Source organism: Megalops cyprinoides, chromosome 3 (genome assembly GCF_013368585.1).
Source record: "Megalops cyprinoides isolate fMegCyp1 chromosome 3, fMegCyp1.pri, whole genome shotgun sequence".
Classification (NCBI taxonomy): Eukaryota; Metazoa; Chordata; class Actinopteri; order Elopiformes; family Megalopidae; genus Megalops; species Megalops cyprinoides.
The window spans coordinates 24683266-24704146 of record NC_050585.1 but is presented as its reverse complement, the minus strand read 5'-3'; the positions used below and the strand labels follow the sequence as shown (position 1 = coordinate 24704146).

At 49.5% G+C, this 20881-nt stretch overlaps 1 protein-coding gene across 1 annotated transcript in view; it reads left to right on the top strand.

The window, feature by feature from the left end:
* Window positions 1-20777, top strand: part of brwd3 (bromodomain and WD repeat domain containing 3) — a 28665-nt gene extending 7888 nt beyond the window's left edge. The window contains 30 exon segments of the mRNA XM_036524861.1: window positions 404-508; window positions 1118-1271; window positions 2017-2151; window positions 2686-2814; window positions 3047-3272; window positions 3975-4112; window positions 4605-4785; window positions 5444-5537; window positions 6428-6589; window positions 7134-7210; window positions 7502-7697; window positions 8223-8339; window positions 9630-9737; window positions 10206-10330; window positions 10756-10838; window positions 10961-11072; window positions 11791-11852; window positions 13073-13228; window positions 13557-13677; window positions 13826-13951; window positions 14101-14176; window positions 14286-14342; window positions 14818-14961; window positions 15668-15865; window positions 17428-17597; window positions 18183-18280; window positions 18398-18538; window positions 18960-19322; window positions 19325-19508; window positions 19510-20777. Coding sequence (XP_036380754.1) covers window positions 404-508; window positions 1118-1271; window positions 2017-2151; window positions 2686-2814; window positions 3047-3272; window positions 3975-4112; window positions 4605-4785; window positions 5444-5537; window positions 6428-6589; window positions 7134-7210; window positions 7502-7697; window positions 8223-8339; window positions 9630-9737; window positions 10206-10330; window positions 10756-10838; window positions 10961-11072; window positions 11791-11852; window positions 13073-13228; window positions 13557-13677; window positions 13826-13951; window positions 14101-14176; window positions 14286-14342; window positions 14818-14961; window positions 15668-15865; window positions 17428-17597; window positions 18183-18280; window positions 18398-18538; window positions 18960-19322; window positions 19325-19508; window positions 19510-19705 — 4234 coding nt within the window. The 3' untranslated portion in view covers window positions 19706-20777.
* The last annotated feature ends 104 nt before the right edge of the window (window positions 20778-20881 follow it).

Below are 20881 nucleotides of genomic sequence, written 5' to 3'. Positions count from 1 at the left end.
ATCTGCGCTGTAGGGCAGTACCTTGTAGGGTTTAAATTACGATCTGCACATGTGCCCTCACCAGTGTCTACATTATGAATTTTCTCAAGGAAATATTAGCAGTTCTGAACCAAAACAACCTGTCAATAGAATATATACATGAACAAGAAATGAACTGGTACAGTAGAGAATTATAAAATGAAAATGCTTCCATGATGCAATTTGGATCACTGAGAACACCCCAAGTACCATCAGAGAACCCCAGGTTAGAGTACAGTACAGTAAAGGCCATACCCGGCTGAGAAGCTGGAACAACTCAGTCTGCTTGACATGGCGTGTAACGTGTCCCATGTTCAGTGCTCTTGAGCAGTAGCAGTATGTAGCACTGTTAGCCACACTAACTGTGCCGTGTTTCGGCCTGCAGCCTGCGCTTCGTCAGCGGCAGTCGGGACGGCACTGCCCGGGTCTGGCACTACCAGCAGCAGGAGTGGAAGGCCCTCACCCTCGACATGACCACCAGACTGCCAGGGTAGGTGGACGCAGAGCTGGAGAACCACCGTGACGTCACTGCGCTGGAGTGGCTGACTGTGTGTGTGTGTGTGTGTGTGTGTGTGTGTGTGTGTGTGTGTGTGTGTGTGTACGCATGTGCGCACGCCGAAGTGTGTGTGTGACTGATGAAGGTTAGCTTTGCATGTAACGGTGATTTTTGGGGTTTGAATTATGTGATTGTGACATCAATTATTGTTTGTGTGTAGAAATAAATGCTAGCACTAGAGTATCTGCTGTGTAAAGTGCAATAGGGTTTTTTGTGGAACTGACTGCAAGTTCGGGAGAATTTATGCCCGTGTGAAGTGTGTGTAAACGTGTGTTTGTAACTGTGTGTGTTTGTGTCTGTGTGGGGTGTGTGTGGGGTGTGTGTAACTCTGTGTGTGTGTGTGTGTGTGTGTGTGTGTGTGTGTGTGTGTGTGTGTGTGTCTGTGTGTGTCTGTGTGTGTCTGTGTGTGTCTGTGTCTGTCTGTGTCTGTCTGTGTGGGGTGTGTGTAGCTCTGGGTGTGTGTGTCTGTCTGTGCGAGGTGTGTGTAACTCCACGTGCGTTCTGTCTGTGTGGTGTGTGTGTAACTCTGCTTGCGTTCTTTAGGAGTGCGGCCGCCTCTGGGGAGGATAAGACGACCAAGCTAGTAGTGACGATGGTGGCCTGGGACCGTGGGGACAGCACTGTCATCACCGCCGTCTCCAACTACCTGCTGAAAGTGTGGAGCTCCACGACGGGCCAGCTCCTGCATGTCCTGTCGGTGAGCTGAGCCACACGTCACCGCGTCACTGTGTCAGGGTCTCCCCCTCACCGCCCTTTTTCCACTCTGTCCCCACGTCACTTAGTTGCAGTCACTCCCACCTCTGTCTGTTCCTCATTGGCCCTGCCTTTGCTGTTCCTCTGTCCCAGATCAGCAGCATACCGCATTGTCCGCTAAAGCCCTGAGGAGTCACTGTGACTGCTGGTCAGTGGTTCTGCTTCGGGCCATTTGATGGAGCTCCTTTATTTAGATGGGTCAGAAGTCACCTGTTGTGATTTGACATCAAGTGGTGGAAATGGAGATGTTCCAAACCTGTAGGTCTAAGACCATCAGTCATCAGCTACCACTGATGCGTGTTGATTTATCGAAAACGGCCAAGGAGGAAGCAGCCAGGGCTCTCCCCCAATTTGTGACCAACTGTGGGGAGGTTGCGTGATGATTTGTCTAACTTGGCGTGACATTATTGTGTCACAGGAGATGAAGATTTAGCCAGAAGCTTCATTTTACCTTCGCTGACAACTGCCCCTTCATTCGCAGATTATGTTTGAATCTACATTTACTTTGCACTCTGCCACTCACTTGGCATTGCATGTGGCGTGGCCCCACAGTCCTGTGGAAACTCTGAGTGATTCAGGGTGTTTAGGTCACTGCTGCTTGCAGGAAGGCATGCCCTGCCGGCCAGCAAGTCTGAGTCACCAAAGTGTGAAAAAGAAGTGCTCCGACACATCACCTGTCCCTCCCCTAGGGTCACGACGATGAGGTGTTCGTCCTGGAGGCCCACCCCTTCGATTCCCGCATCATGCTGTCTGCCGGGCACGACGGCAACATCTACGTCTGGGACCTGTCCAAGGGCACCAAAATCCGCAACTACTTTAACATGGTGAGTTATCTGAGCAGCAGCGTGAGCTGCAAGACTGACAAGGCTGCATCTCCCCAAAGCCTGTTAGCTGCTGATTTGAAATATGTTATCAAGCTACGCACATCCTTCCTGGATATCTATTTTAGTGGTAACATTTTAAAACATTTTAAAAATTGCCCTGTTATCCCCCCGAGCGTTTGTGGAAAGTAATCCCATCACTTGACTTGGTGTAAAACAGTATGTCCTTCTCAGTATGTGAAGCTGCAGCCCTCTGTCCCAAGTCTGGTGCCTTTACTGCTGTACCACTCTTTGATAGAGACTGAACTGTCCTGGAATTGCTATTGTTGTGTAGTCTGGGCTTCTGTCTGAAGCATTAGGCCCTCTTGTGCAGCAGCAGCCAGGTGTGTTTGTGTGTTTGTGTGTTTGTGTGTTTGTGTGTGTGTGTGTGTGTGTGTGTGTGTGTGCGTGTGTGTGTGTGTGTGTGTGTGTGTGTGTGTGTGTGAGTGAGTGAGCTGCTCCATAACTCTGCTCCTCTCTGTGTTCCCTCCATCCCAGATTGAGGGCCAGGGGCACGGGGCCGTCTTCGACTGCAAGTTCTCGGCCGACGGGCAGCACTTCGCCTGCACGGATTCCCACGGGCACCTGCTCATATTTGGCTTCGGCTGCAGCAGACCCTACGAGAAGGTGAGCCCTTCCCTCTCTTCTACCAATTTAAGATTGACTGTGTGACCCTCATGGTTTATGTGTTTGGCCTTGAGACTCGGCGGAACTTTCCGGGCTTGTCACCTTAAGAATGTTCTTTAGTGCCTGACTCAGCTTCAGTGCTGTATTCCAGAATGCTGTCTTCTGCTCTGCCACAGAAACACTCTCTCCTGCTAACCCTGCTTATCCTCTCTGCCCTCACCCCCATCTCCAGATCCCGGACCAGATGTTCTTCCACACGGACTTCCGGCCGCTGATCCGGGACTCCAACAACTTTGTGCTGGACGAGCAGACGCAGCAAGCGCCCCACCTCATGCCACCCCCCTTCCTGGTGGATGTGGATGGCAACCCCCACCCCCCCCATTACCAGCGCCTCGTGCCCGGCCGGGAGAACTGCAAGGAGGAGCAGCTGGTACCCCAGCTGGGCTACATGGCAAACGGTACGAAGGCAGAAAGCAATGCGTGTCCTTGCGTACAACAGCAGAGCTCAGCCAGAACAGTTGACAATCCCAATATGTGAAACATCTGAGTAAGATGCTCTAAATGTGAATGAGAAGGGACAGACTGTTAATACTCCATTTAACCGTAAAATATCAGGCACAGTACATAAACAGCATTCTGAATTGTTCAAGTAGCATAAAGGATTAATCAAAGAGGAGCAAAATGACGGTACTGTTTATAGTTGTAGTAACTGGTTTGATGTGAAAGTAAGTGGCTGACAAGCACATTATGTTGGGCTAAAATGATATGACAGCAGCAAATGGCTAAAAACAGGTTTGAATGCTGCCTCAAAGACAGTGAGACCTCACATGGTTGTACTGCGATTAGCTGCAGAATATACAGTGCAATAGCATGTAAATGGTAAATGAATGGAAATTAATAAAATGCCTGCATATAAACAGCTTATTTGAAATGTGTATTTGAAAGCATATGTTTTGAATTTTTCAGATACTGGAAATTTCACATGTCAATTCTTCATATGTAAAATGATATATAGAAGGACATCAATAGTGTGATCTTAAAATTGGATTGGACTTTCTTTACAACCCTACTTGCAATGTACCTTAAAAATATCCATTAAAGAGAATATTTGGGAGGTTACTGGAGTCTAATCAATTATCATTTGCTCTGTTTTTGCTTAGGTGATGGTGAGGTAGTGGAGCAGGTGATTGGCCAGCAAACAGCTGGGGAGGAGCCAGAGGAGAGCCCTCTGGATGGGCTGATCAGACAGCTACAGCACCAGCAAGACCAGAACCTGATTTCAGGGGCGGAGCCTGCAGGTGAGTGGATTATGGGTGTTGTAGTTTACTACACTTGTGCTTTCTTTGCATAGGTTCACAAGCCCAAGGATGTGAGTTCTTTACAGACCTGCTTTTATGCATCTTGTGTTGTTTTCTGTTAAAGGAAAATGGATTCATAAGAAACAGTGTTGTGGTGTGGTAGGGGGTAAGGCTCCTAACCCAAAGGTTGCTGTTTTGATTGCTACATCGGCCAATTCTGTTGTTCCCTTGGGCACTTATCCCAAACTACCTCAGTAAAATTCCATTTGTATAAATGGATAACATGTAAAAATTGTAAGCTAAGTAAGCTGATCTGGATAAGAGATAAGCTTAGCTGATGTAGCAGGAAAAAGCATGTACCTCTCTTACTGAGGGCAGAAAGCAAAAGGAGGAACTGAGACTGCTGTGCTAGCAGGTGGTTAAGAGAGATTTTGCAGCGTGTCTGGTACGCTGCGGGGGTGACGCGGGTCTCGGCTGTCTCTGTCCCTTCAGCGCGTGGGCCGGCGGAGGGGATGGGCTCGCCCCCGAACGTGGGCCTTCGGCGGAGCGGGCAGGTGGAAGGCGTGCGGCAGATGCACAACAACGCCCCCCGCAGCCAGATGGCCACGGAGCGCGACCTGCTGGCCTGGAGCCGGAGGGTGGTGGTCAACGAGCTGCAGCTGGGGGTGTGCAGGTCAGGGGCGGAGGCGTGTGGCGCACCGGAGAGGCGCTCATCCAGCAGCACTGAAATTACTTTTAACCTCAGCTCCCCCCCCCAACAGTATCACAGTGTAACTGTAGCATAACATTTTTCATAAGATGTCACTGCTAAAACAATGTTAACAGTGTTGAGGCAGTGGGGTGGCAGTGTAGCATAGTGGTAAGGATCAGGACTCGTAACCGAATGATTGCCAGTTTGATTCCCCGCTGGGGTGCTGCTGTTGTACCCATGGGCAAGGTACTTAACCCAAAATGATCTTAGTTAATATCCAGCTGTATAAATGGGTAATGTAGAAAATTGTAACCTATGTAAGTCCCTCTGGATAAGTCTGCCAAATAAATGCCAATAATGTAATGTAATAATGTAATGTTAAGCTACTCCTAGGACAGGACCATTATTTGGGCGCTGGCCATACAAAGATGTTTGACTTCCATTAGCCTGAGTAGAGCCTTTGTTGCTGTAGCCTTGTTTCTTCTGAGCTTTGTGTTTGTGCAGTTGAACTGAATCCAGCACCGCAGAGCAAGCTCATAGCCCAGTCTGTCATCGAGCCTCGCGCTTTTAACTGTATCCCAGCTCACCAGCGGGGGCGCTGTTGCACAGCGAAGTAAGCGTGCAACACACTGTGTTTCAGGGTGATGGAGGAGTGTCGCCTGGCCAAGGGCGAGGCGGAGAGCACGCTGTACAACATGGAGAGGAAGAAGAAGCCAGCCCACAGTGCCCCCAGGGTGAGAGCTGCCTCCACACCGGTCCTCTCTGCTGTCACTACCCCACCCGTCACTGCCCGCGGCTCCACCCTCCATTTATCCGGTCCCTCTCCAGTCACAGCGCTGTCATTCAGGGCAGCATTACATTACATTACATTACATTACATTACATTCATTTACGCTCTTAGCCAGAGGGACGTCCAGCGCAATCGAACATAAGGATATCCATTCAAGCTGAATGAGCAACAGTGTCAGACCAGGCTAACGCACACCTAAACCAGTGAGTGTGAGCATAATGCAATTCAAGCCCTACCAGAAGTTAACTTGTACAACCTGACTAGACAAGGGAAGCAAAGTATACTACCGTGTGTCAGTCCCTAGATCACAGAATCCAAACCGCATCGCAATGCTGTGTGTAAAATAAAAAGCGATCACTACACCTCACCGGTGATTGTGGCACTGTGCATACCTGTTCCAGTGTGGTTTGGCATCCTTAGCATGTGCTGTTACTGTGGCTTCACCTCACTTATGTACATTTTGCTTTGTAAGTTTTTACAAGAAAAAGAGCACAAGTTAACTTGTGGTAGAGCTTGAGTAGTGTTACGCTCACATTGGTCTGTGAGTGTTGTCAGCCTGGTCTGTCACTGTTGCTCATTTAACTTGAATGGATACAATTATTCTCTGTTTTGCTGGAAGCTGCTCTGGATAACAGCTTCGGCTAAATGTCTGTAATGTTACGTGTCTGCTGAAATGGGAATGCTGGAATCTTAGAACCTGCAGCACATTTTCCCTCCCAGGCGTCCTGTTGAGCTTAAACTGCTGAGGATGATGGATACTGTGTTTGCAGCGCCCTGTCCGCTTTGGCTTTGCGTTTCTGGCTGTAACCGCGTCGCACTGTTCTCTCCCCTCAGAGCGAACCACAGGCGCCGGGCATGCGCTCCCTGCGGCGCACACGGCACAAACAGCAACAGCACACCTACCACACCAGGTCGGCCATCGAGCGCCGGCCGCCGGACAGGGCCCGCAGAACGGCCAGCGCCGACAGCCAGGGGGAGAGCGACAGCGACGACGAGGTGCGTGCGCTCAAGAAGAACTGATCCTGGATCAGAATGTTTTTTTCCCCACATGATGGTTTGGCTTAGGTTTAGGGGTTCATAAGCTCATCTTGGATCAGTTATTTTGGGGCAGGATGTACCATCTGAGGGTCGGACCGGTGGTGTGTTGCATCCCTCCACCAGGGGGCACTTGTTGTACACGCAGTCCTACCAAACAGCAGCTTCGTGTTTCTGACAGAAGCTCATTTTCTCTGCTGTAGTTGTGTTGATTATCTGGAGGCTCCATGCAAATGACCCACCCAATCGCAAGGACTACCTGAAAATGAGCTCTTACATTTTGTAAATGTAATAATAATGATAACACATAGAAAAACTGGAAAGGAATACAAACTGATTGCTACAAATGAAAAATGAAAAAACTATGAACTCAGTTAAGACTGCTTCACTGAAGATATTGGACACTAATTAGTTTGATGGATTTATTTTGTTTTGCAGTCACGTTGACAGTTTCTCTGCTTTGTTGTGTGTGTCTGTCTGTGTCTGTGTGTGTGCGCGCACTCAGCCCGATGAGGAGCAGGTTGAAGCCAGTGACGCGTCCTCAGAAGGCGAGGCACAGTGGCAGAGTGACAGCAGCTCCAGGTGGATTTGCGCATGTGTCACACCACACACCTTAATGCCTGCTGTCCTCCACGTCATACCCTCACAGCAGAACACGGTCTGAAATATCACCATTACATCTGACAAACTCATGAGCACTTATACCCATTAACTCAAATAATGTTATGCTCACACTCATTGTGAGTGTTGTTAGCCTGGTCTGGCGCTGTTGCTCGTTTAAATTTGAATGGATACATTTATGTTCTATTGTGCTGGAAGTCGCTCTATGCTAAATGCATGTAATGTAATGTAATGTAATGAATCTTCTCCCAGCGAGTCCTCCAGTGAGTACTCGGACTGGACGGCGGACGCAGGCATCAACCTGCAGCCCCCTAAGCGGCCGACCAGGAGGCCGGTGCGTCACCCAGGCAGCAGCAGCTCGGAGGAGGAGGAGGGAGAGGGGGAGGGAGAGGAGGCGAGGCGGCGGCAGCCGGAGAAGAGGAAGAAGCCCAAACAGACCAAGCAAAAGGTGAGCGAGCGCACCCGTCCCGCGTGGGGGATTTTGTGTGTGTAAAGGTAAAGGTGCAGGGTTGCCACTTCAGTGTGCAGCTGCGCGCTGGCAGCCATAAGCTGCAGGTTTTGTTGCATGATTTTTAGCTCCAGACAGGGTTGCCTGAAGCGTGTGTGATCCTCAGCTGCAGTCAGCAGCCCACACTCTAAACTAGCCTTCCAGTGCACTGACAGCCATACACATTACATTACGTTACATTATTGTCATTTAGCAGACGCTCATATCCAGAGCGACTTACGCACGTTGCGTGTTATCTTTATACTGCTAGGTACAAGTACCTTGTCCAAGGGTACGGCAGCAGTGCCCCAGCGGGGGATTAAACCAGCAACCTTTCGGTTATGAGCCCTGCTTCTTGGCATTATGCTACACTGCCGCTGAACACGTAAACCTGCGGGAGCGTGTTCCATTTCACCGTGCACGCTTGTGAAGTCCGTGCTCCCCTCAGCACGTCCCTGACCGCACATTTTCCGCCCCCCCCCGCAGAAACCCAGCTCGTCCTTGTCTTTGGCTGGGCGCGATGCCGAAGAATGGCTGCCCCCGTCCTGGATCATGGAGACCATCCCCCGCCGCTCGCCCTTCGTGCCGCAGATGGGGGACGAGGTGAGGGTCATGCCCATCTGCAGCGTCACTGAAAACCACAGCTACCACCCCGAGCACAAACAGTGACTTCATCCCGTAGATGATGTGCTATCCTGTGTGCAGCGTTCTACACAGCATGCATTTGCAGAGTTCAGACTATGCTACATTACACTGCATTACATATACAGTATACATTTTGGGATACATAGCATACTACATATACAGTTGTACTACATTACATTACATTACGTTACAGAGTCCACTTCATCTGCCATGGCATCCTGGGGGAAGTCGCTCCAATACTGGGTCCCTTTATCATTCCTGGTCGCTTTGTTTACAGTTAATAAAGGCAGATGCATTCTAGAGAGCTGATACCATGTAGAGTGTGTAAAAGAAACTATACCAAGGCCATACAAGATTTTAGTCCCCAGCACAATGGTCCTCTATCAGGATACAGTCATGGCAGGTTAGTTGCAGTCTTGTCTGGGTCTCTTTTCGCTTCACGCTTAAATTACTTCATTGAAGTATGTGATTGGGTGATTCAGGGGTTCATGTAGTTCCGGTTATCAGTCAGCCACTTCATGTGCTTCTGGAGTTGATAAGAGCCCTACAGGTCACCTTGTGTGAGATTTGCCACTCGCAGCCACATGTGTGTATGAAGAAAACTGATGCATTTGCAGTGAATTACTCATCACATGTATTTTCATCTCTGCCCCTAAATGCTAATTAGTATTCACTTTGCTTAAGATTGGAGTGGCTTTCCAGTTAATTATTTGTACTTGGCCCCATAGCAAGCTGCCATTTTATGGTTCATCTTAATTAAGATAAACAACTGCGCTTGTTTAATGGTGCTGTTTATTTCACAGTTGTCTCCTGGTAGGTAAGTGTCGAGATATGAAGATGTCTGTTCACTTTATAGCTCAGTGAGAAATTGGTTCAGCTGGAATGGAAAGCAGCAAGCAGTAGATTCCCGGCCATATGAATAGCCAGTGGTGTTACATGCAGTGGTGGTGGACATACTTCAGACAATGGTGACATTGCTGGCTCTTGGCTGGCTACAGTTCTGTTGGTCTTTCCAGCTCTGTTTATACCATTAACATTCACTTAGCTTGGGGTTTATCATCAGCCCAGTAAAGGTTATTGCTTTAATATTGTGGTCATGTTTTGTTGAATCAGGTTCAAAAGGGCTTGGCCAGAACAGAAGCCTGTAGGCACAGCACACAGTGACAGTATCCTGGTTCATGATCATACTGACTGCTGTACAGTTTGACTGCCTGACCACCTTCTCTCTCTCTCTCTCTCTCTCTCTAGCTCATCTACTTCCGACAGGGCCATCAGGCCTACGTCAGGGCGGTGCGTAGGGCTCGCTCCTACAGCATCAATCCTCAGAAACAGCCATGGAACAAGCTGGACCTCAGGGTAAGGGCCAATGAGCAGGCCTCCTGGCTGCCCCGCTGCGTTGTGAGTGATCCAGATAAGAGCCTTCAAGACTTTAGCTGAGCTCACACCAACAAGAGCCTGAGCCCCTTTTTCCGTCTGGCACAGGAACTGGTTTACTCCAGGGGACCTGCAAAGGAAGCTGCATTTCAGAGTCAGAGTCAGAATTTGACTTTGCTTCCAGTAGTGTTATAGCAACAACAGTAGTGCGGGACATATGCAGGGAGTAAGGATTAATGAGGTATATATGAACAATGAACATGAGTTTAAGTGTGCTTGAGTGCTGTGGGTCTGTACAACTATTGTATGTACAACTATTAGTTATACAACTATTGCACTGTGGACATAAAATAGCACAGACACAGTTGTCAGTTTGTATGAATTAATGCCTGTGTGTGTCTGTCTGTCTCGCTGTATGTGTGCATGCCTGCTTGCACGCGTGTTCCTCAGGACCAGGAGTCGGTGAAGGTGGTGGGGATTAAGTACGAGGTGGGGCCGCCCACGCTCTGCTGCCTCAAGCTGGCCTTCCTGGACCGCATCTCAGGAAAAATGACCGGCGAGTCCTTCTCGCTCAAGTGAGTCGCATTCCAGCCCCGTTTTCCGTTCCTCTGAACTTCTGTGTATTAATTTCTTGCTTTTTCGTGGAGCGGTGGGGGGCGGAGTTACTAGCAGTATGTGTGTGTGTTATAATCAGACTGAAGTACAACAGGGCTAACTGGCAGGGCTTGTAACCGAAAGGTTGCTGGTTTGATTCTCCCCTGAGGCACTGCTGCTGTGTACCCTTAGGCAAGGTACTTAACCCAGACTTGCCTTGGTAAATGACTTGCTCAATGCCAATAATGTAATGTTAGGCATGGTGTTACATCTTTACTGTTCCATCTCACATTTCTAATCAAATATGCTAATAATTATGAGCATTCTCAAGCTATGGAGAGTGTTAAATGCCTGTGCTATAATGCAAGACCTCAAAACCACTACATATGTGTTGCTGCTCTTTCAGGTATCACGACATGCCCGATGTCATTGATTTCCTGGTGCTGCAGCAGTTCTATAATGAGGCCAAGGAGCGCAACTGGCAGTCAGGTGAGCGCCCGTGGTGGCGGTTGGTGGTACTGCAGTTCGTTATAGGGAGGGTGAGGTGGGTGTGGATGGAGCTGCCCGTGAACTCACCGGCGTGCGTACATGTGTGTCGTCCCCTCCTCAAGGCGTCCGCTTCCGCAGCATCATCGACGACGCCTGGTGGTTCGGCACCGTGGAGAGCCAGCAGCCTTTCCAGCCGGAGTACCCGGACAGCCTGTTCCAGTGCTACGCTGTGCGGTGAGTCTCGGGGGACAGTCCTCCCCCTCTGTGTCTCTCTCACAAACGGGCACACGCAGTGCAAGCACAAACGTACATCAGCGCAGGCTTGCGCAGTGCGGAATGCGCTCACGTGTACCTGTGTGCTCATGCACCGGACTTGCCCACCTGTACACGTACACGCACACAGATACCTGTGCACAGTGCACTCTCACTCCTGTATCCATTTTTAAAGCCCAGAAGCTAATTTCGTTGATACTTCACAATTCCAGCCATGATCCCACCCTAATCCTCACAGCTTGATTTAAAAAAAAAAATCTCCTGCATGGTATCTCCTGGTCTCCTTAGAGAATACATACACACACACACACACACACACACACACACACACTGTCTCTCTCTCTCCGTCCGTCCCCCTGGCTGAGTCCCTGGTCTCCATTACCGGGCTCTCAGACGCCTCCCCAGCAGAGCCCCTCGTCTCTGATCTCAAGCATTTTTGCTCTTCCTTGCTAATCGACCGGAATCTTCCTCTGATCTCCGCTGCACAAAAAGCTTTCAGTTGCTCATTAATCTTTGCACCAAAGCTAAAAAAGACTTTCAGGGTGTGTACATCTCGCACATGTCCTAATGATGCGAAGACGAAAGTGTTTTTTTTTTTCTGGAGCGTGTCTTACCGTGATGAAAGTGGCCCGTCGGGGATCGATGGGCTCCAAAAGTAACTCAGCCATGCACTCCACAGGTGGGACAACAGCGAGAGGGAGAAGATGAGCCCCTGGGACATGGAGCCCATTCCTGATGAGGGTAGGCGTGCCGCTTCTCTGCCTGCATCCGTTAGCGCTGTCTCTTAGCGGGTGATCCTGACAGAGTCCAGTCGATGACTCAGACGCACTGGGCCAGTAGATGTGGAAAAGAGTGACTGTTGTGGCATTGTGTTGCTTGAGCTCACACATGGCATTGTGCTGCAAGAAAATGTTTCCAAATGTAATATTAGTTTATGGCCTTTTGCTTGTGTTGTACTGCTGCCTCTTACTCTGTCGCTTTGGATTAAAGCGTCTGCCAACTGAGTAAATGTAAAATGTAGGAGTGCAGTAATACACAGTGTTGATACATTTCTTTCAGCCATCTTTTGTGTGTAGTGGAGATATATACATTTACCCTGCTTACCTGAGGCCTGTGTGCAGGGTGCAGAGATGCTAAGCCCTGCAAATAAATCATTTAAACACAAAATATGTTGATGTGATATGTCCACCAGCTTATTTTATGGCATCATGGATTGCTTCTTGAAGTGCTGCCACTCTGGCTTGGCACTCTCACAGCCCTCAGGGGTGTTGGAATGTGAGATCTGTGCCCCGTGCACATGGGGAACGTCCCCGCTCGTCACAGGCGAGCATGTGAACAAATGCAAAATGGCGCAGAGCAAAGTTACTGCAATAGAGCCAAAGTCTGTGTGTGAACGTAGACCAAGAAAATTGAGTGTTGACTCAATAAAATGTAACATGACTAAAATGATACCTATGTCCTTTATTGTGAAATAGTTAAAGGTCGGTGTTTTGATGGGAATCTAAAATTTTAAGGAAGCGTGAAAGATTTTACAGCAGGCTGTAGTTACGGGCATAACGTGTAAAATGATGTTTACCCAGGAAATGTGACGTGACCAAAATGATACAACTGTATTTTTGTTTTTAATTTGTTCAAGTCGGGATTTTGATGGAAATTTGAAATTGCTATAGTGTGAAAGTTTGAAATGTCTTCAGATGCACCAACTTGGCTTGTAATTTGCATTTGTTGTGCAGGGCGGGGGTGTTGTTTGTGCAGTCTGCGCAGTGGAAACCACTTAACGGAGCAACAGACTACTACGTTTGACACTTTCTACAGTTATTTCACATTCCTTGTTGGCACCTCTTAGGCTGGCGTCAGTTACACTTCCCATGTTGGCTCATTTACGGTTACTGGAGCGGTTCAGGCAGGTGAACTGTCTTTTTCTTGGGTGCATTAATCTGCTCCGTTCCTCTTCCTTCCAGCCTCGTTCCCGGAGGAGGTGGGCGACGGGGTGCCGGTGACGGAGGAGGAGCTGAAGGCCCTCCTGTACAGACCGCAGGAGGGCGAGTGGGGCCTACACACGCGGGACGAGGACTGCGAGAGGGTAATCCGCGGGATAGACGACCTCCTGACACTGGGTAAGCCTACCCCCTGCGATTTACATGGGGCCTTCCCTGTTAAAAGAATGAAAGAGAAATTGCAAATAGGGGAAGCGGTAGAACTTGCCTTTAAATTGGGGGGAAAAAAAGGTCCTGAACTTCTACAGTGCAGCAGTTTTGCCAGCAGTGTAGTAATTCCCGTGCCGCCTCTGTTTTACTCAGCTTTAAACATGGCCCAAGTGTTCCATTCAGTGAAAGCAGTATAAAGAAAATTCTGTTAAATGTGAACCTGGGAAGAGGACAACAGGAAGGGCGGCAGTGAGGGGTGCCCTTTGCAACAATCCCTGTGTCTGTGTTTGTCCTTTAGAAGTGGCCAAAGCATTCGCCTCTCCAGTGGACCTGAGGGACTATCCACTGTACTGCACTGTGGTGGCTTACCCCACTGACCTCAGCACTATCCGCAAGAGGCTGGAGAACCGCTTCTACAGGCAAGCCCCCTGCCCCCACGTTAGGTCCCGCCCCATGTGGCACCCCAGTATCCCCGGTCTCCCCTCAGAAGTGGAACCACCATTCGACAGTGACCAATTCGTTTCGCAGTCTTTGGCGTCACGCCATATCTATTCTGCCCCCCTGCAGGCGGATATCGGCCCTCATGTGGGAGGTGCGCTACATTGAGCACAACGCCCGAACGTTCAACGAGCCGCAGAGCCCCATCGTCACGGCAGCCAAGATGGTGACGGACGTGCTGCTGCGATTCATTGGGTAAGACGACTCCTCCTTCGCCCCGTCTTGATCGTCTTGCATATGACACATCTCTCTGCAGCTGCCCCATAAAGACTATGTGAAACGGGTGGTAATACAAATATGGGCTACAGTCCAGTCTGATGTGTGTGTGTGTGCGCGCGCTTTAGGGACCAGAGCTGCACAGACATTCTGGACCTGTACCATAAGGTGAAGACGGAAATGAGCAGTGGTGCTGAGGATGAGGTGAGGGGGCCTGATGGTGCTGGCTGGGGCGGGGGGGGGTCAGGGTGGTGATGGTGTGGGGGGGGGATCACCTCTCTCTTGGTCTCATTGCGGATGTCTCCGGGGTCAGCAGGACATGGAAGTGGACGTGGATTCGGACACCCCCGGAACCTCCACTGGACACCGGGTGAGTTTTCAAAAAAAGTGCTCAAAAATCCTCTCATGCACCCGCGTCTGCGAAGAAAATCCATTCATTTAGTCTTCATTATTGATGCCAGACCCGGAGCGTGGGACAGCAGGCTGAGTGCTGCGACAAATGGCCAAATTGACGGAATCGACTTTCAGAATGGAATTGTCAGTTCTAATTCAGGCTCTCATCTCCAGAATGAATATATGCATGTGAATTTCATTTGACTGGAGAACAATGATGCAAATCGAGAATTAGCTGAGGGGATTGAATAGATTAAAGCGCCTCGCCCCCCCCACCGATGCTGTTACATTGAGGGTCTCGTCTGCACGCGGGAGACGTGGGTTATAATGCCCCCGGGAGAAGGAAAACGGGACAGCGAGGGAGTGGAGTACTTCACTGTAATTGGTCCCTGATGAAGACGGGGGAGTGTTTCCGCTCGCAGTGTTTTGACGTTTCTCTCTCCCTGTGGCAGCGGGCCCAGCCCACGGTGAAGAAGCGCGGCGTGGTGCTGGATGTGCAGGCGTGGCACGGGCAGTGCCGTGAGCTGCTCCGCCGTATGCTGGAGAGCGAGGACTCTGAGCCCTTCCGCCAGCCGGTCGACCTCTTCGCCTACCCGGTAATTCTTTGTCATACGGAAGCTCCATTTTCTGTTCATTTGCACCTGACCTTACCTGCATAGGTACCAACAATGTTATAAGGGTTGTGTAGAGAAAATACACGTATTTTGATTTAACACTCCAGTCTGTCTTGTGTCATTCGTCATTTTGAGCTTCATGCCCTCATGTTGGGCAGACTCCACCCCAAATGCACATCTCCCACATGGGTACTCATGCAGACCGTGTCTGAAAACCGGAGGAGTCTTGTAACCCTTCATGGAAGCACATAAGCAGGGTGTGCATGCACATATCTCAAGTCTGAATCGGCTTCTAACTGAATAAGTAATATCATAAACAATCTTAAATGTGATTGGTGTAGTTGTGGGCTGACAAGATTGTGCAGCAGCACTGGGGATGTTTGATGAAAATTATTGGTAAATTGAAATTTAAAAAGTGCTCATTTCAGCCTAGTTAGCATTTAAACTAGCCAACCAAGGCAGTCTAACCAGCAACCTGCAATTGTTCAGTGCTTGTATAAGTGTACATTCAGATGATGAGAGCAATATTAAATTTAAACAGTCATTTTAATCATCTGTCAAGATTGTTAACAGTAGGGGCAGTTTACGGAAGTGTCCCTTTCTTGTATACACATAAAATGTGATATAATTCATTAGTGATCTGTGTTTGTGGTTGGGGGGTTAATATTTAAATCATCTGTTTTGTGAGCAGAAGCACAGTGGTTGATGGTCGGTCCTCCTTCCCCTCTCCCAGGATTACAGAGACATCATCGACACGCCGATGGACTTGGGCACGGTGTCCGAGACTCTGGCCGCCGGCAATTATGAGAACCCTATGGAGTTTTCCAAAGACGTCCGGCTTATCTTCAGCAACTCCAAGGCCTACACCCCCAACAAGAAGTCTCGGGTGAGCTCTGGGAACTCAGACCAGCACACAGGCTAACAGAGGGACAGAGACGGGCAGGCTTCCTGACAGGAACAGTTGTTTGCCAGTTGGTTTGTTTCGAGCAGAGTTAGAGTTGCTGACACATTACCATGCGTCAATGGGCCTTTCAGTGTGTTCTGAAGAGGCAACCTGATTGAACAAGCCGTTCATTAAAATGGATGCTACGGTTCTGTTCCTTTGATGGACCGGGGTTTTGATCCCGCAGTGAGTCAGTGCGTGGATCAAAGGCTTGCAGTGGAGGAGGGGGAGAGAGGGGGTGGAGGACAGAGGGTGGGGGGGGGGGTTGTTTGCTTTGTTTCAAAAGCTCACACTTTCAGAGTGTGTGAGTCAGTCAAACACAGCAGAGTCAGAGCTGCTGAGCCTTGCTATGTGAGGGAGGAAAGTCAGGAGTAATGGGCAAAGAAGGGCTGACACAGCAAAGAGCATAGCTTTGACTGTTTGGACAGTCTAACCTGAAGAGAAATTTGTCAGTCCCGTCCAGTGTGGAGCTGAATCGATGCACTGCGACCGTCGTAGATACGCAATAGAGCATCTGCAAGCCTCTGCCAATAAACTAATGCACTGGTGGGTCATGAAATGAAATCCATATGGGGGAAAAATGTAATTTATCAACAGGCAGAGAGTTTGGTTAGCAACACCGCCAGCACCAAGACTCAATGCAGCAGTCAAGTTACTGGATATAAATCGTACTGTGCAATGAACTTATCTCTGTTCTGTTTTTTTTTTTTTTTTTACTTTCATGTCCATTTCAGTATAGTTGTAGCTCAGTTTTAAAGGGTCATGGCCTTTTCTGTTTGGAGACTGATCCCATGTCTGTTTTAGTTTCTGAAACTAATTCCTTTCTGCTGCAGGTATCCATTAGAGTGGAAATTGTTTTGCTGCTATGGTTAGTTTAATTAAAAGTAAAATGACATAGCTTCACTATTTCAAAGTGTCTCGCACAGATCCGGGGCATGATGACAATAAATCACGAATACCTCTGCCAACAAAATGGATGCTATCAGGTCACCGTGCACTTCATTGTTAGATATTTTCGTACCACATAAATAACATTGCAAATGAAGTGGTGTATTCCAGGACTTCGGGAAACAGGTGCTGACCAAAAATGAATTACTTGAGGAAAAAACATCACATGCACCTAAAACATGAGATGCGTTCATGTATTTCATAAAAGTACACTTTGTCTTTGACATTCAGGTTTAGCTTGGAACTAGGGCTGTCTTGGTACTAACTGTTAATGTCACCAGCATCCCGCACCAAGGCTGTCATGTTTTCTGCTGGATCTTAAATTGTTTCCAATGCTGGTTCTGCTGTCTCAACGGGCACTCAGTTTCTCCAAATTTTTCAATCATCATTGGCATTTTAGCTTCTAGAGCATGCGTTTACATTTATCTTTACATTGTCCACGAAGGCCCCTTTCATTGTCATAAGGTAGCCATTTGGAGGCCATACTTACTGGATCACCGGAGTCCCCCTCTTTGTTTTAGAATGTTTTGACGTTTGGGTCCCTTTTCGTCCCCCAGATCTACAGCATGACCCTGAGCCTGTCGGCCTTCTTCGAGACGCAGATCCTGTCCATCATCTCGGACTACAAGTCCGCCGTGCAGAACCAGCGGCGCAGCCGGCAGAGGCTGAGCTACCGCAAGCGTCTGCGCAGCAGCAGCAGCTCCCCGCCCACCAGCCGGCCCTCCAGGTACGAGCCCACCCCCGCTACTCCCCGATGACCGTCAGTCGAACCGGCCGACTTTCAGTTATGAGCCCGACTCATTACCGCTACACCAAACTGCTTACCTATGAGAACGTCAGGGCTCGGGCTAAGAGCTGTGTTGAATCGGTAGTAAGAAACAGAGATATTCTACAGATGTTAGCAGAGCAGGAGTCTGCAGCTCTGTACTGCTGCTGTATTGTCTTTGAAGGTCAGGTTATATCCAGCACCACAGCCAGGTTCCTGGCGGCTTGGGATGCTGACACAGTTATGTTGTCAATAGAAAAGGAAAGTTCCTGCTGTGGCCACCACTAATGACCTTCATAAACCCCCCCACTGCTGCTATAACGACCCATAATGACCTTCATATACCCCACCCACTCCTGCTGTAGCCTCCTGTAATGAAGTTATGAGACCCCGCTACCAACCTCTAATGAGCACTGTCTCTTTTTCCCCCAAAATGTCCCCTCCGTCACTCCTCAGGGTGTTGTCTACCCTGTTTGACTAGAAGTCTGTAGCTGATTTCTGGACACTTGATGTGATGTGCTCTTTTTCCCTCTTGTCCGCGTTCAGTCCTAAAGGGAAGCACAAGTCAGGGAAGACTAACTCAAAGTCAGCCTCCAAAACCTCCCTCCCTGCGTCCAGGAGCCGATCCAGAAGGTCATCTCAAGGTGAGAGATGAAATCGATCTCTTTCTTTCGGTTTTCTTCCGCCGGCGGATGCCTGCGGGATTGCAAATGAAAAGCCACCGCCGCAGCGGTGATGACGGTGACATTGATGTCCCACAGCGTCGGAGGCGAGCGGCTCGGCGATGGCGGAGGATGACGGGGACAGCCAGCCCTCCTCCAGTTCAGGGACCGGGAGCCGGAGCAGGGGCCCCGGCGCGGGCAGAGTGACACGTAGCCGAGCCACACCCATCAAGACCTCAGGTACCACCCACTCGGGGACGCATCATGCGTCACTGCACTTCAGCCTGGCACAGGATCTCAGAGCTCAGCTATTAGCCGAGATTGTTCAGCGCACGTAATGTTGAGCTGCGGCTCTCGAACATTGTGCTTGTTTATTTTTGTTTTGAATAGAGAGGCAGTAAGTAATCTGCCTCTGAATTGGTGGCATCCGTTTGAGTAATGATACACTGTTCCGATGTAACAGAGTGATAGTTATTGATTGATATGTTGACATTATGTATTGGTTTTCATTCCTAATTTGTGTCAGGGTGAACTTTTTTCACTCTTATCACACTGATGTGAACTGGAAATGGCTGGTTGTCAGGAATTGCTGAGTACAGAACTCTACAGAAGTGAAATGGTGGAATCTGTCGTGTTTTCCCTCCCCACCCTCCCTCCGCAGAGTTGCAGAGCAATGGCCCCCTGACCAACGGCGCCGGCCGAGCCCTGAGCATGTCCACCCGGAGGCGATTGGGCCTGCGGACAGAGGAGACGGCACCGTCCGCAGCATCCAGCAGCTCCTCTTCCTCATCATCGTCATCTTCCTCTTCGTCGTCGTCATCCTCATCGTCCTCGTCCTCCTCGTCAGAGAGCGAGAGCAGCTCAGAGTCGGACGTCGGAGAGTTTGTGGACGGGGGAGACCATGACTACAGCAAAGCCCCCCGCCTGCGGCCCCGGCACAACGCCAAGGGCGCGGCACCCGCCGGCGGGAAGAGGCAGAGGAAAGAGGCCGGCGGGGCCACCAGGGGCGCGGCCAAGCGAGCACGGCTGGAAGACGAGGCCAGGCGGCAGGAGGAGGAAGATGAGGATGAGGACGAGGATGAGGAGGAGCCGGAGGAGGAGGAGGAGCCCGAGGAAGAGGAGGAGCCGGAGGAGGAGGAGGAGGAGGAGGAAGAGGAGGAGGAGGAGCGGGACCAGGGCGGAGCACAGAGAAAGCCGCAGGGCAGGCAGAGGCCCGGCCAGCGGAAGTCCGCCAGGGTCAACACCCGCAACCAGGGCCGGCGGACTGTGCTGTACAACGACGACTCTGAGGACGACAGCCTGGCGCCCACTGAGGACCCGCTAAACTTGGGCATGTCCCGTTCGGGCAGGGTCCGCCGCATGACCGAAAAAGCTCGGGTCAGCCATCTGATGGGGTGGAACCACTGACCCCACCCTCCCCACTCCTTCTCTCTTTGTCCTGCCACCTTACCTACCAACCTGTTGTGATTACCAGACACTTTAATCAAAAATGGATTGACTACATTTGTACTGCAGGGATTTTTTTTTCTTCTATTTTATTATTATTTTTTTTTTATTTGCTTGTGTAGGAAACTGTTTACGACCTTTCAGCCGGCAATGGTGCTCTCACATATTCGCCGACAAACCCTCGCAGGTCTTTGGAGTTCCTCATCAAAGTGGACCCCCCTCTCCCCCCCAACTCTCCCACGCCCGCCTTACTGCACTCCAAGGCCTTAAAACCATTACTTGTCACCCCTCCCCCACGCAACACCATCACACCCACACACACGCACCCTTCAGCTTCCTCTACGGACAAGGCCCAGGGATACCAAAAATGTATGCTTATTTATTTATTTTGTAAATCTTAGTACAGTTATTTGGTTTCCTTTATTTCCAGTGGGGAGGATTATGCCGCCTCCTGTCCATTTCCAAGTGTCAGTGCTTCCTTTAGCTGCCCGTGTCTCTGGATGTGAGCCTGTTCCTCCCACAGTGACCCCCCAGCCCCTTGGCCACCTAGGTCACTGCAGCCCTTGTGTGCGCTAATGGGTCTCAGAGATTTTAACGTCACGTCTCAGGCCAGGTGCTTTTAAGTCTTTTCCCTATCGCATTCCTTGAATGAAATGCAGAATCTCAAAAAAATTTTAATCCTTCCTTTTAAGGGTCATCACATGCTAATTGATTACTGTTACTTCTCTCAGTTCCATGCCACTTGTACACGTGTGCTGCCCTGAGACTGAAACCCCTTTTGAATCATGGAGAATCAGACAATTTGAGGTGGTTGTTTTTATAAAGGAATTAATGCTTAGCTCCATTTTTAGTGCTGGTAATCGATGTCATTCTGGTTGATCGAAACTCAGATCGTTTCCATTGTGGCACTGGCATTAAAACCTGCACTCTTCCTTATTGTTTTTTATTGTTATTTTTAACCTGTAGCATGATGCATCATGGGATTTTTTAGAAGAGGCCCACCAAATGCCACTTCTCACTTCCACATGCTGAAACCGACACTTTTTACTATAGAAATATTTATATTTTTTACACTATTGTATTATACACTTTGCAATCAGTTCCTATCATAATAATAAATGTAAAGACAAAGTTTGC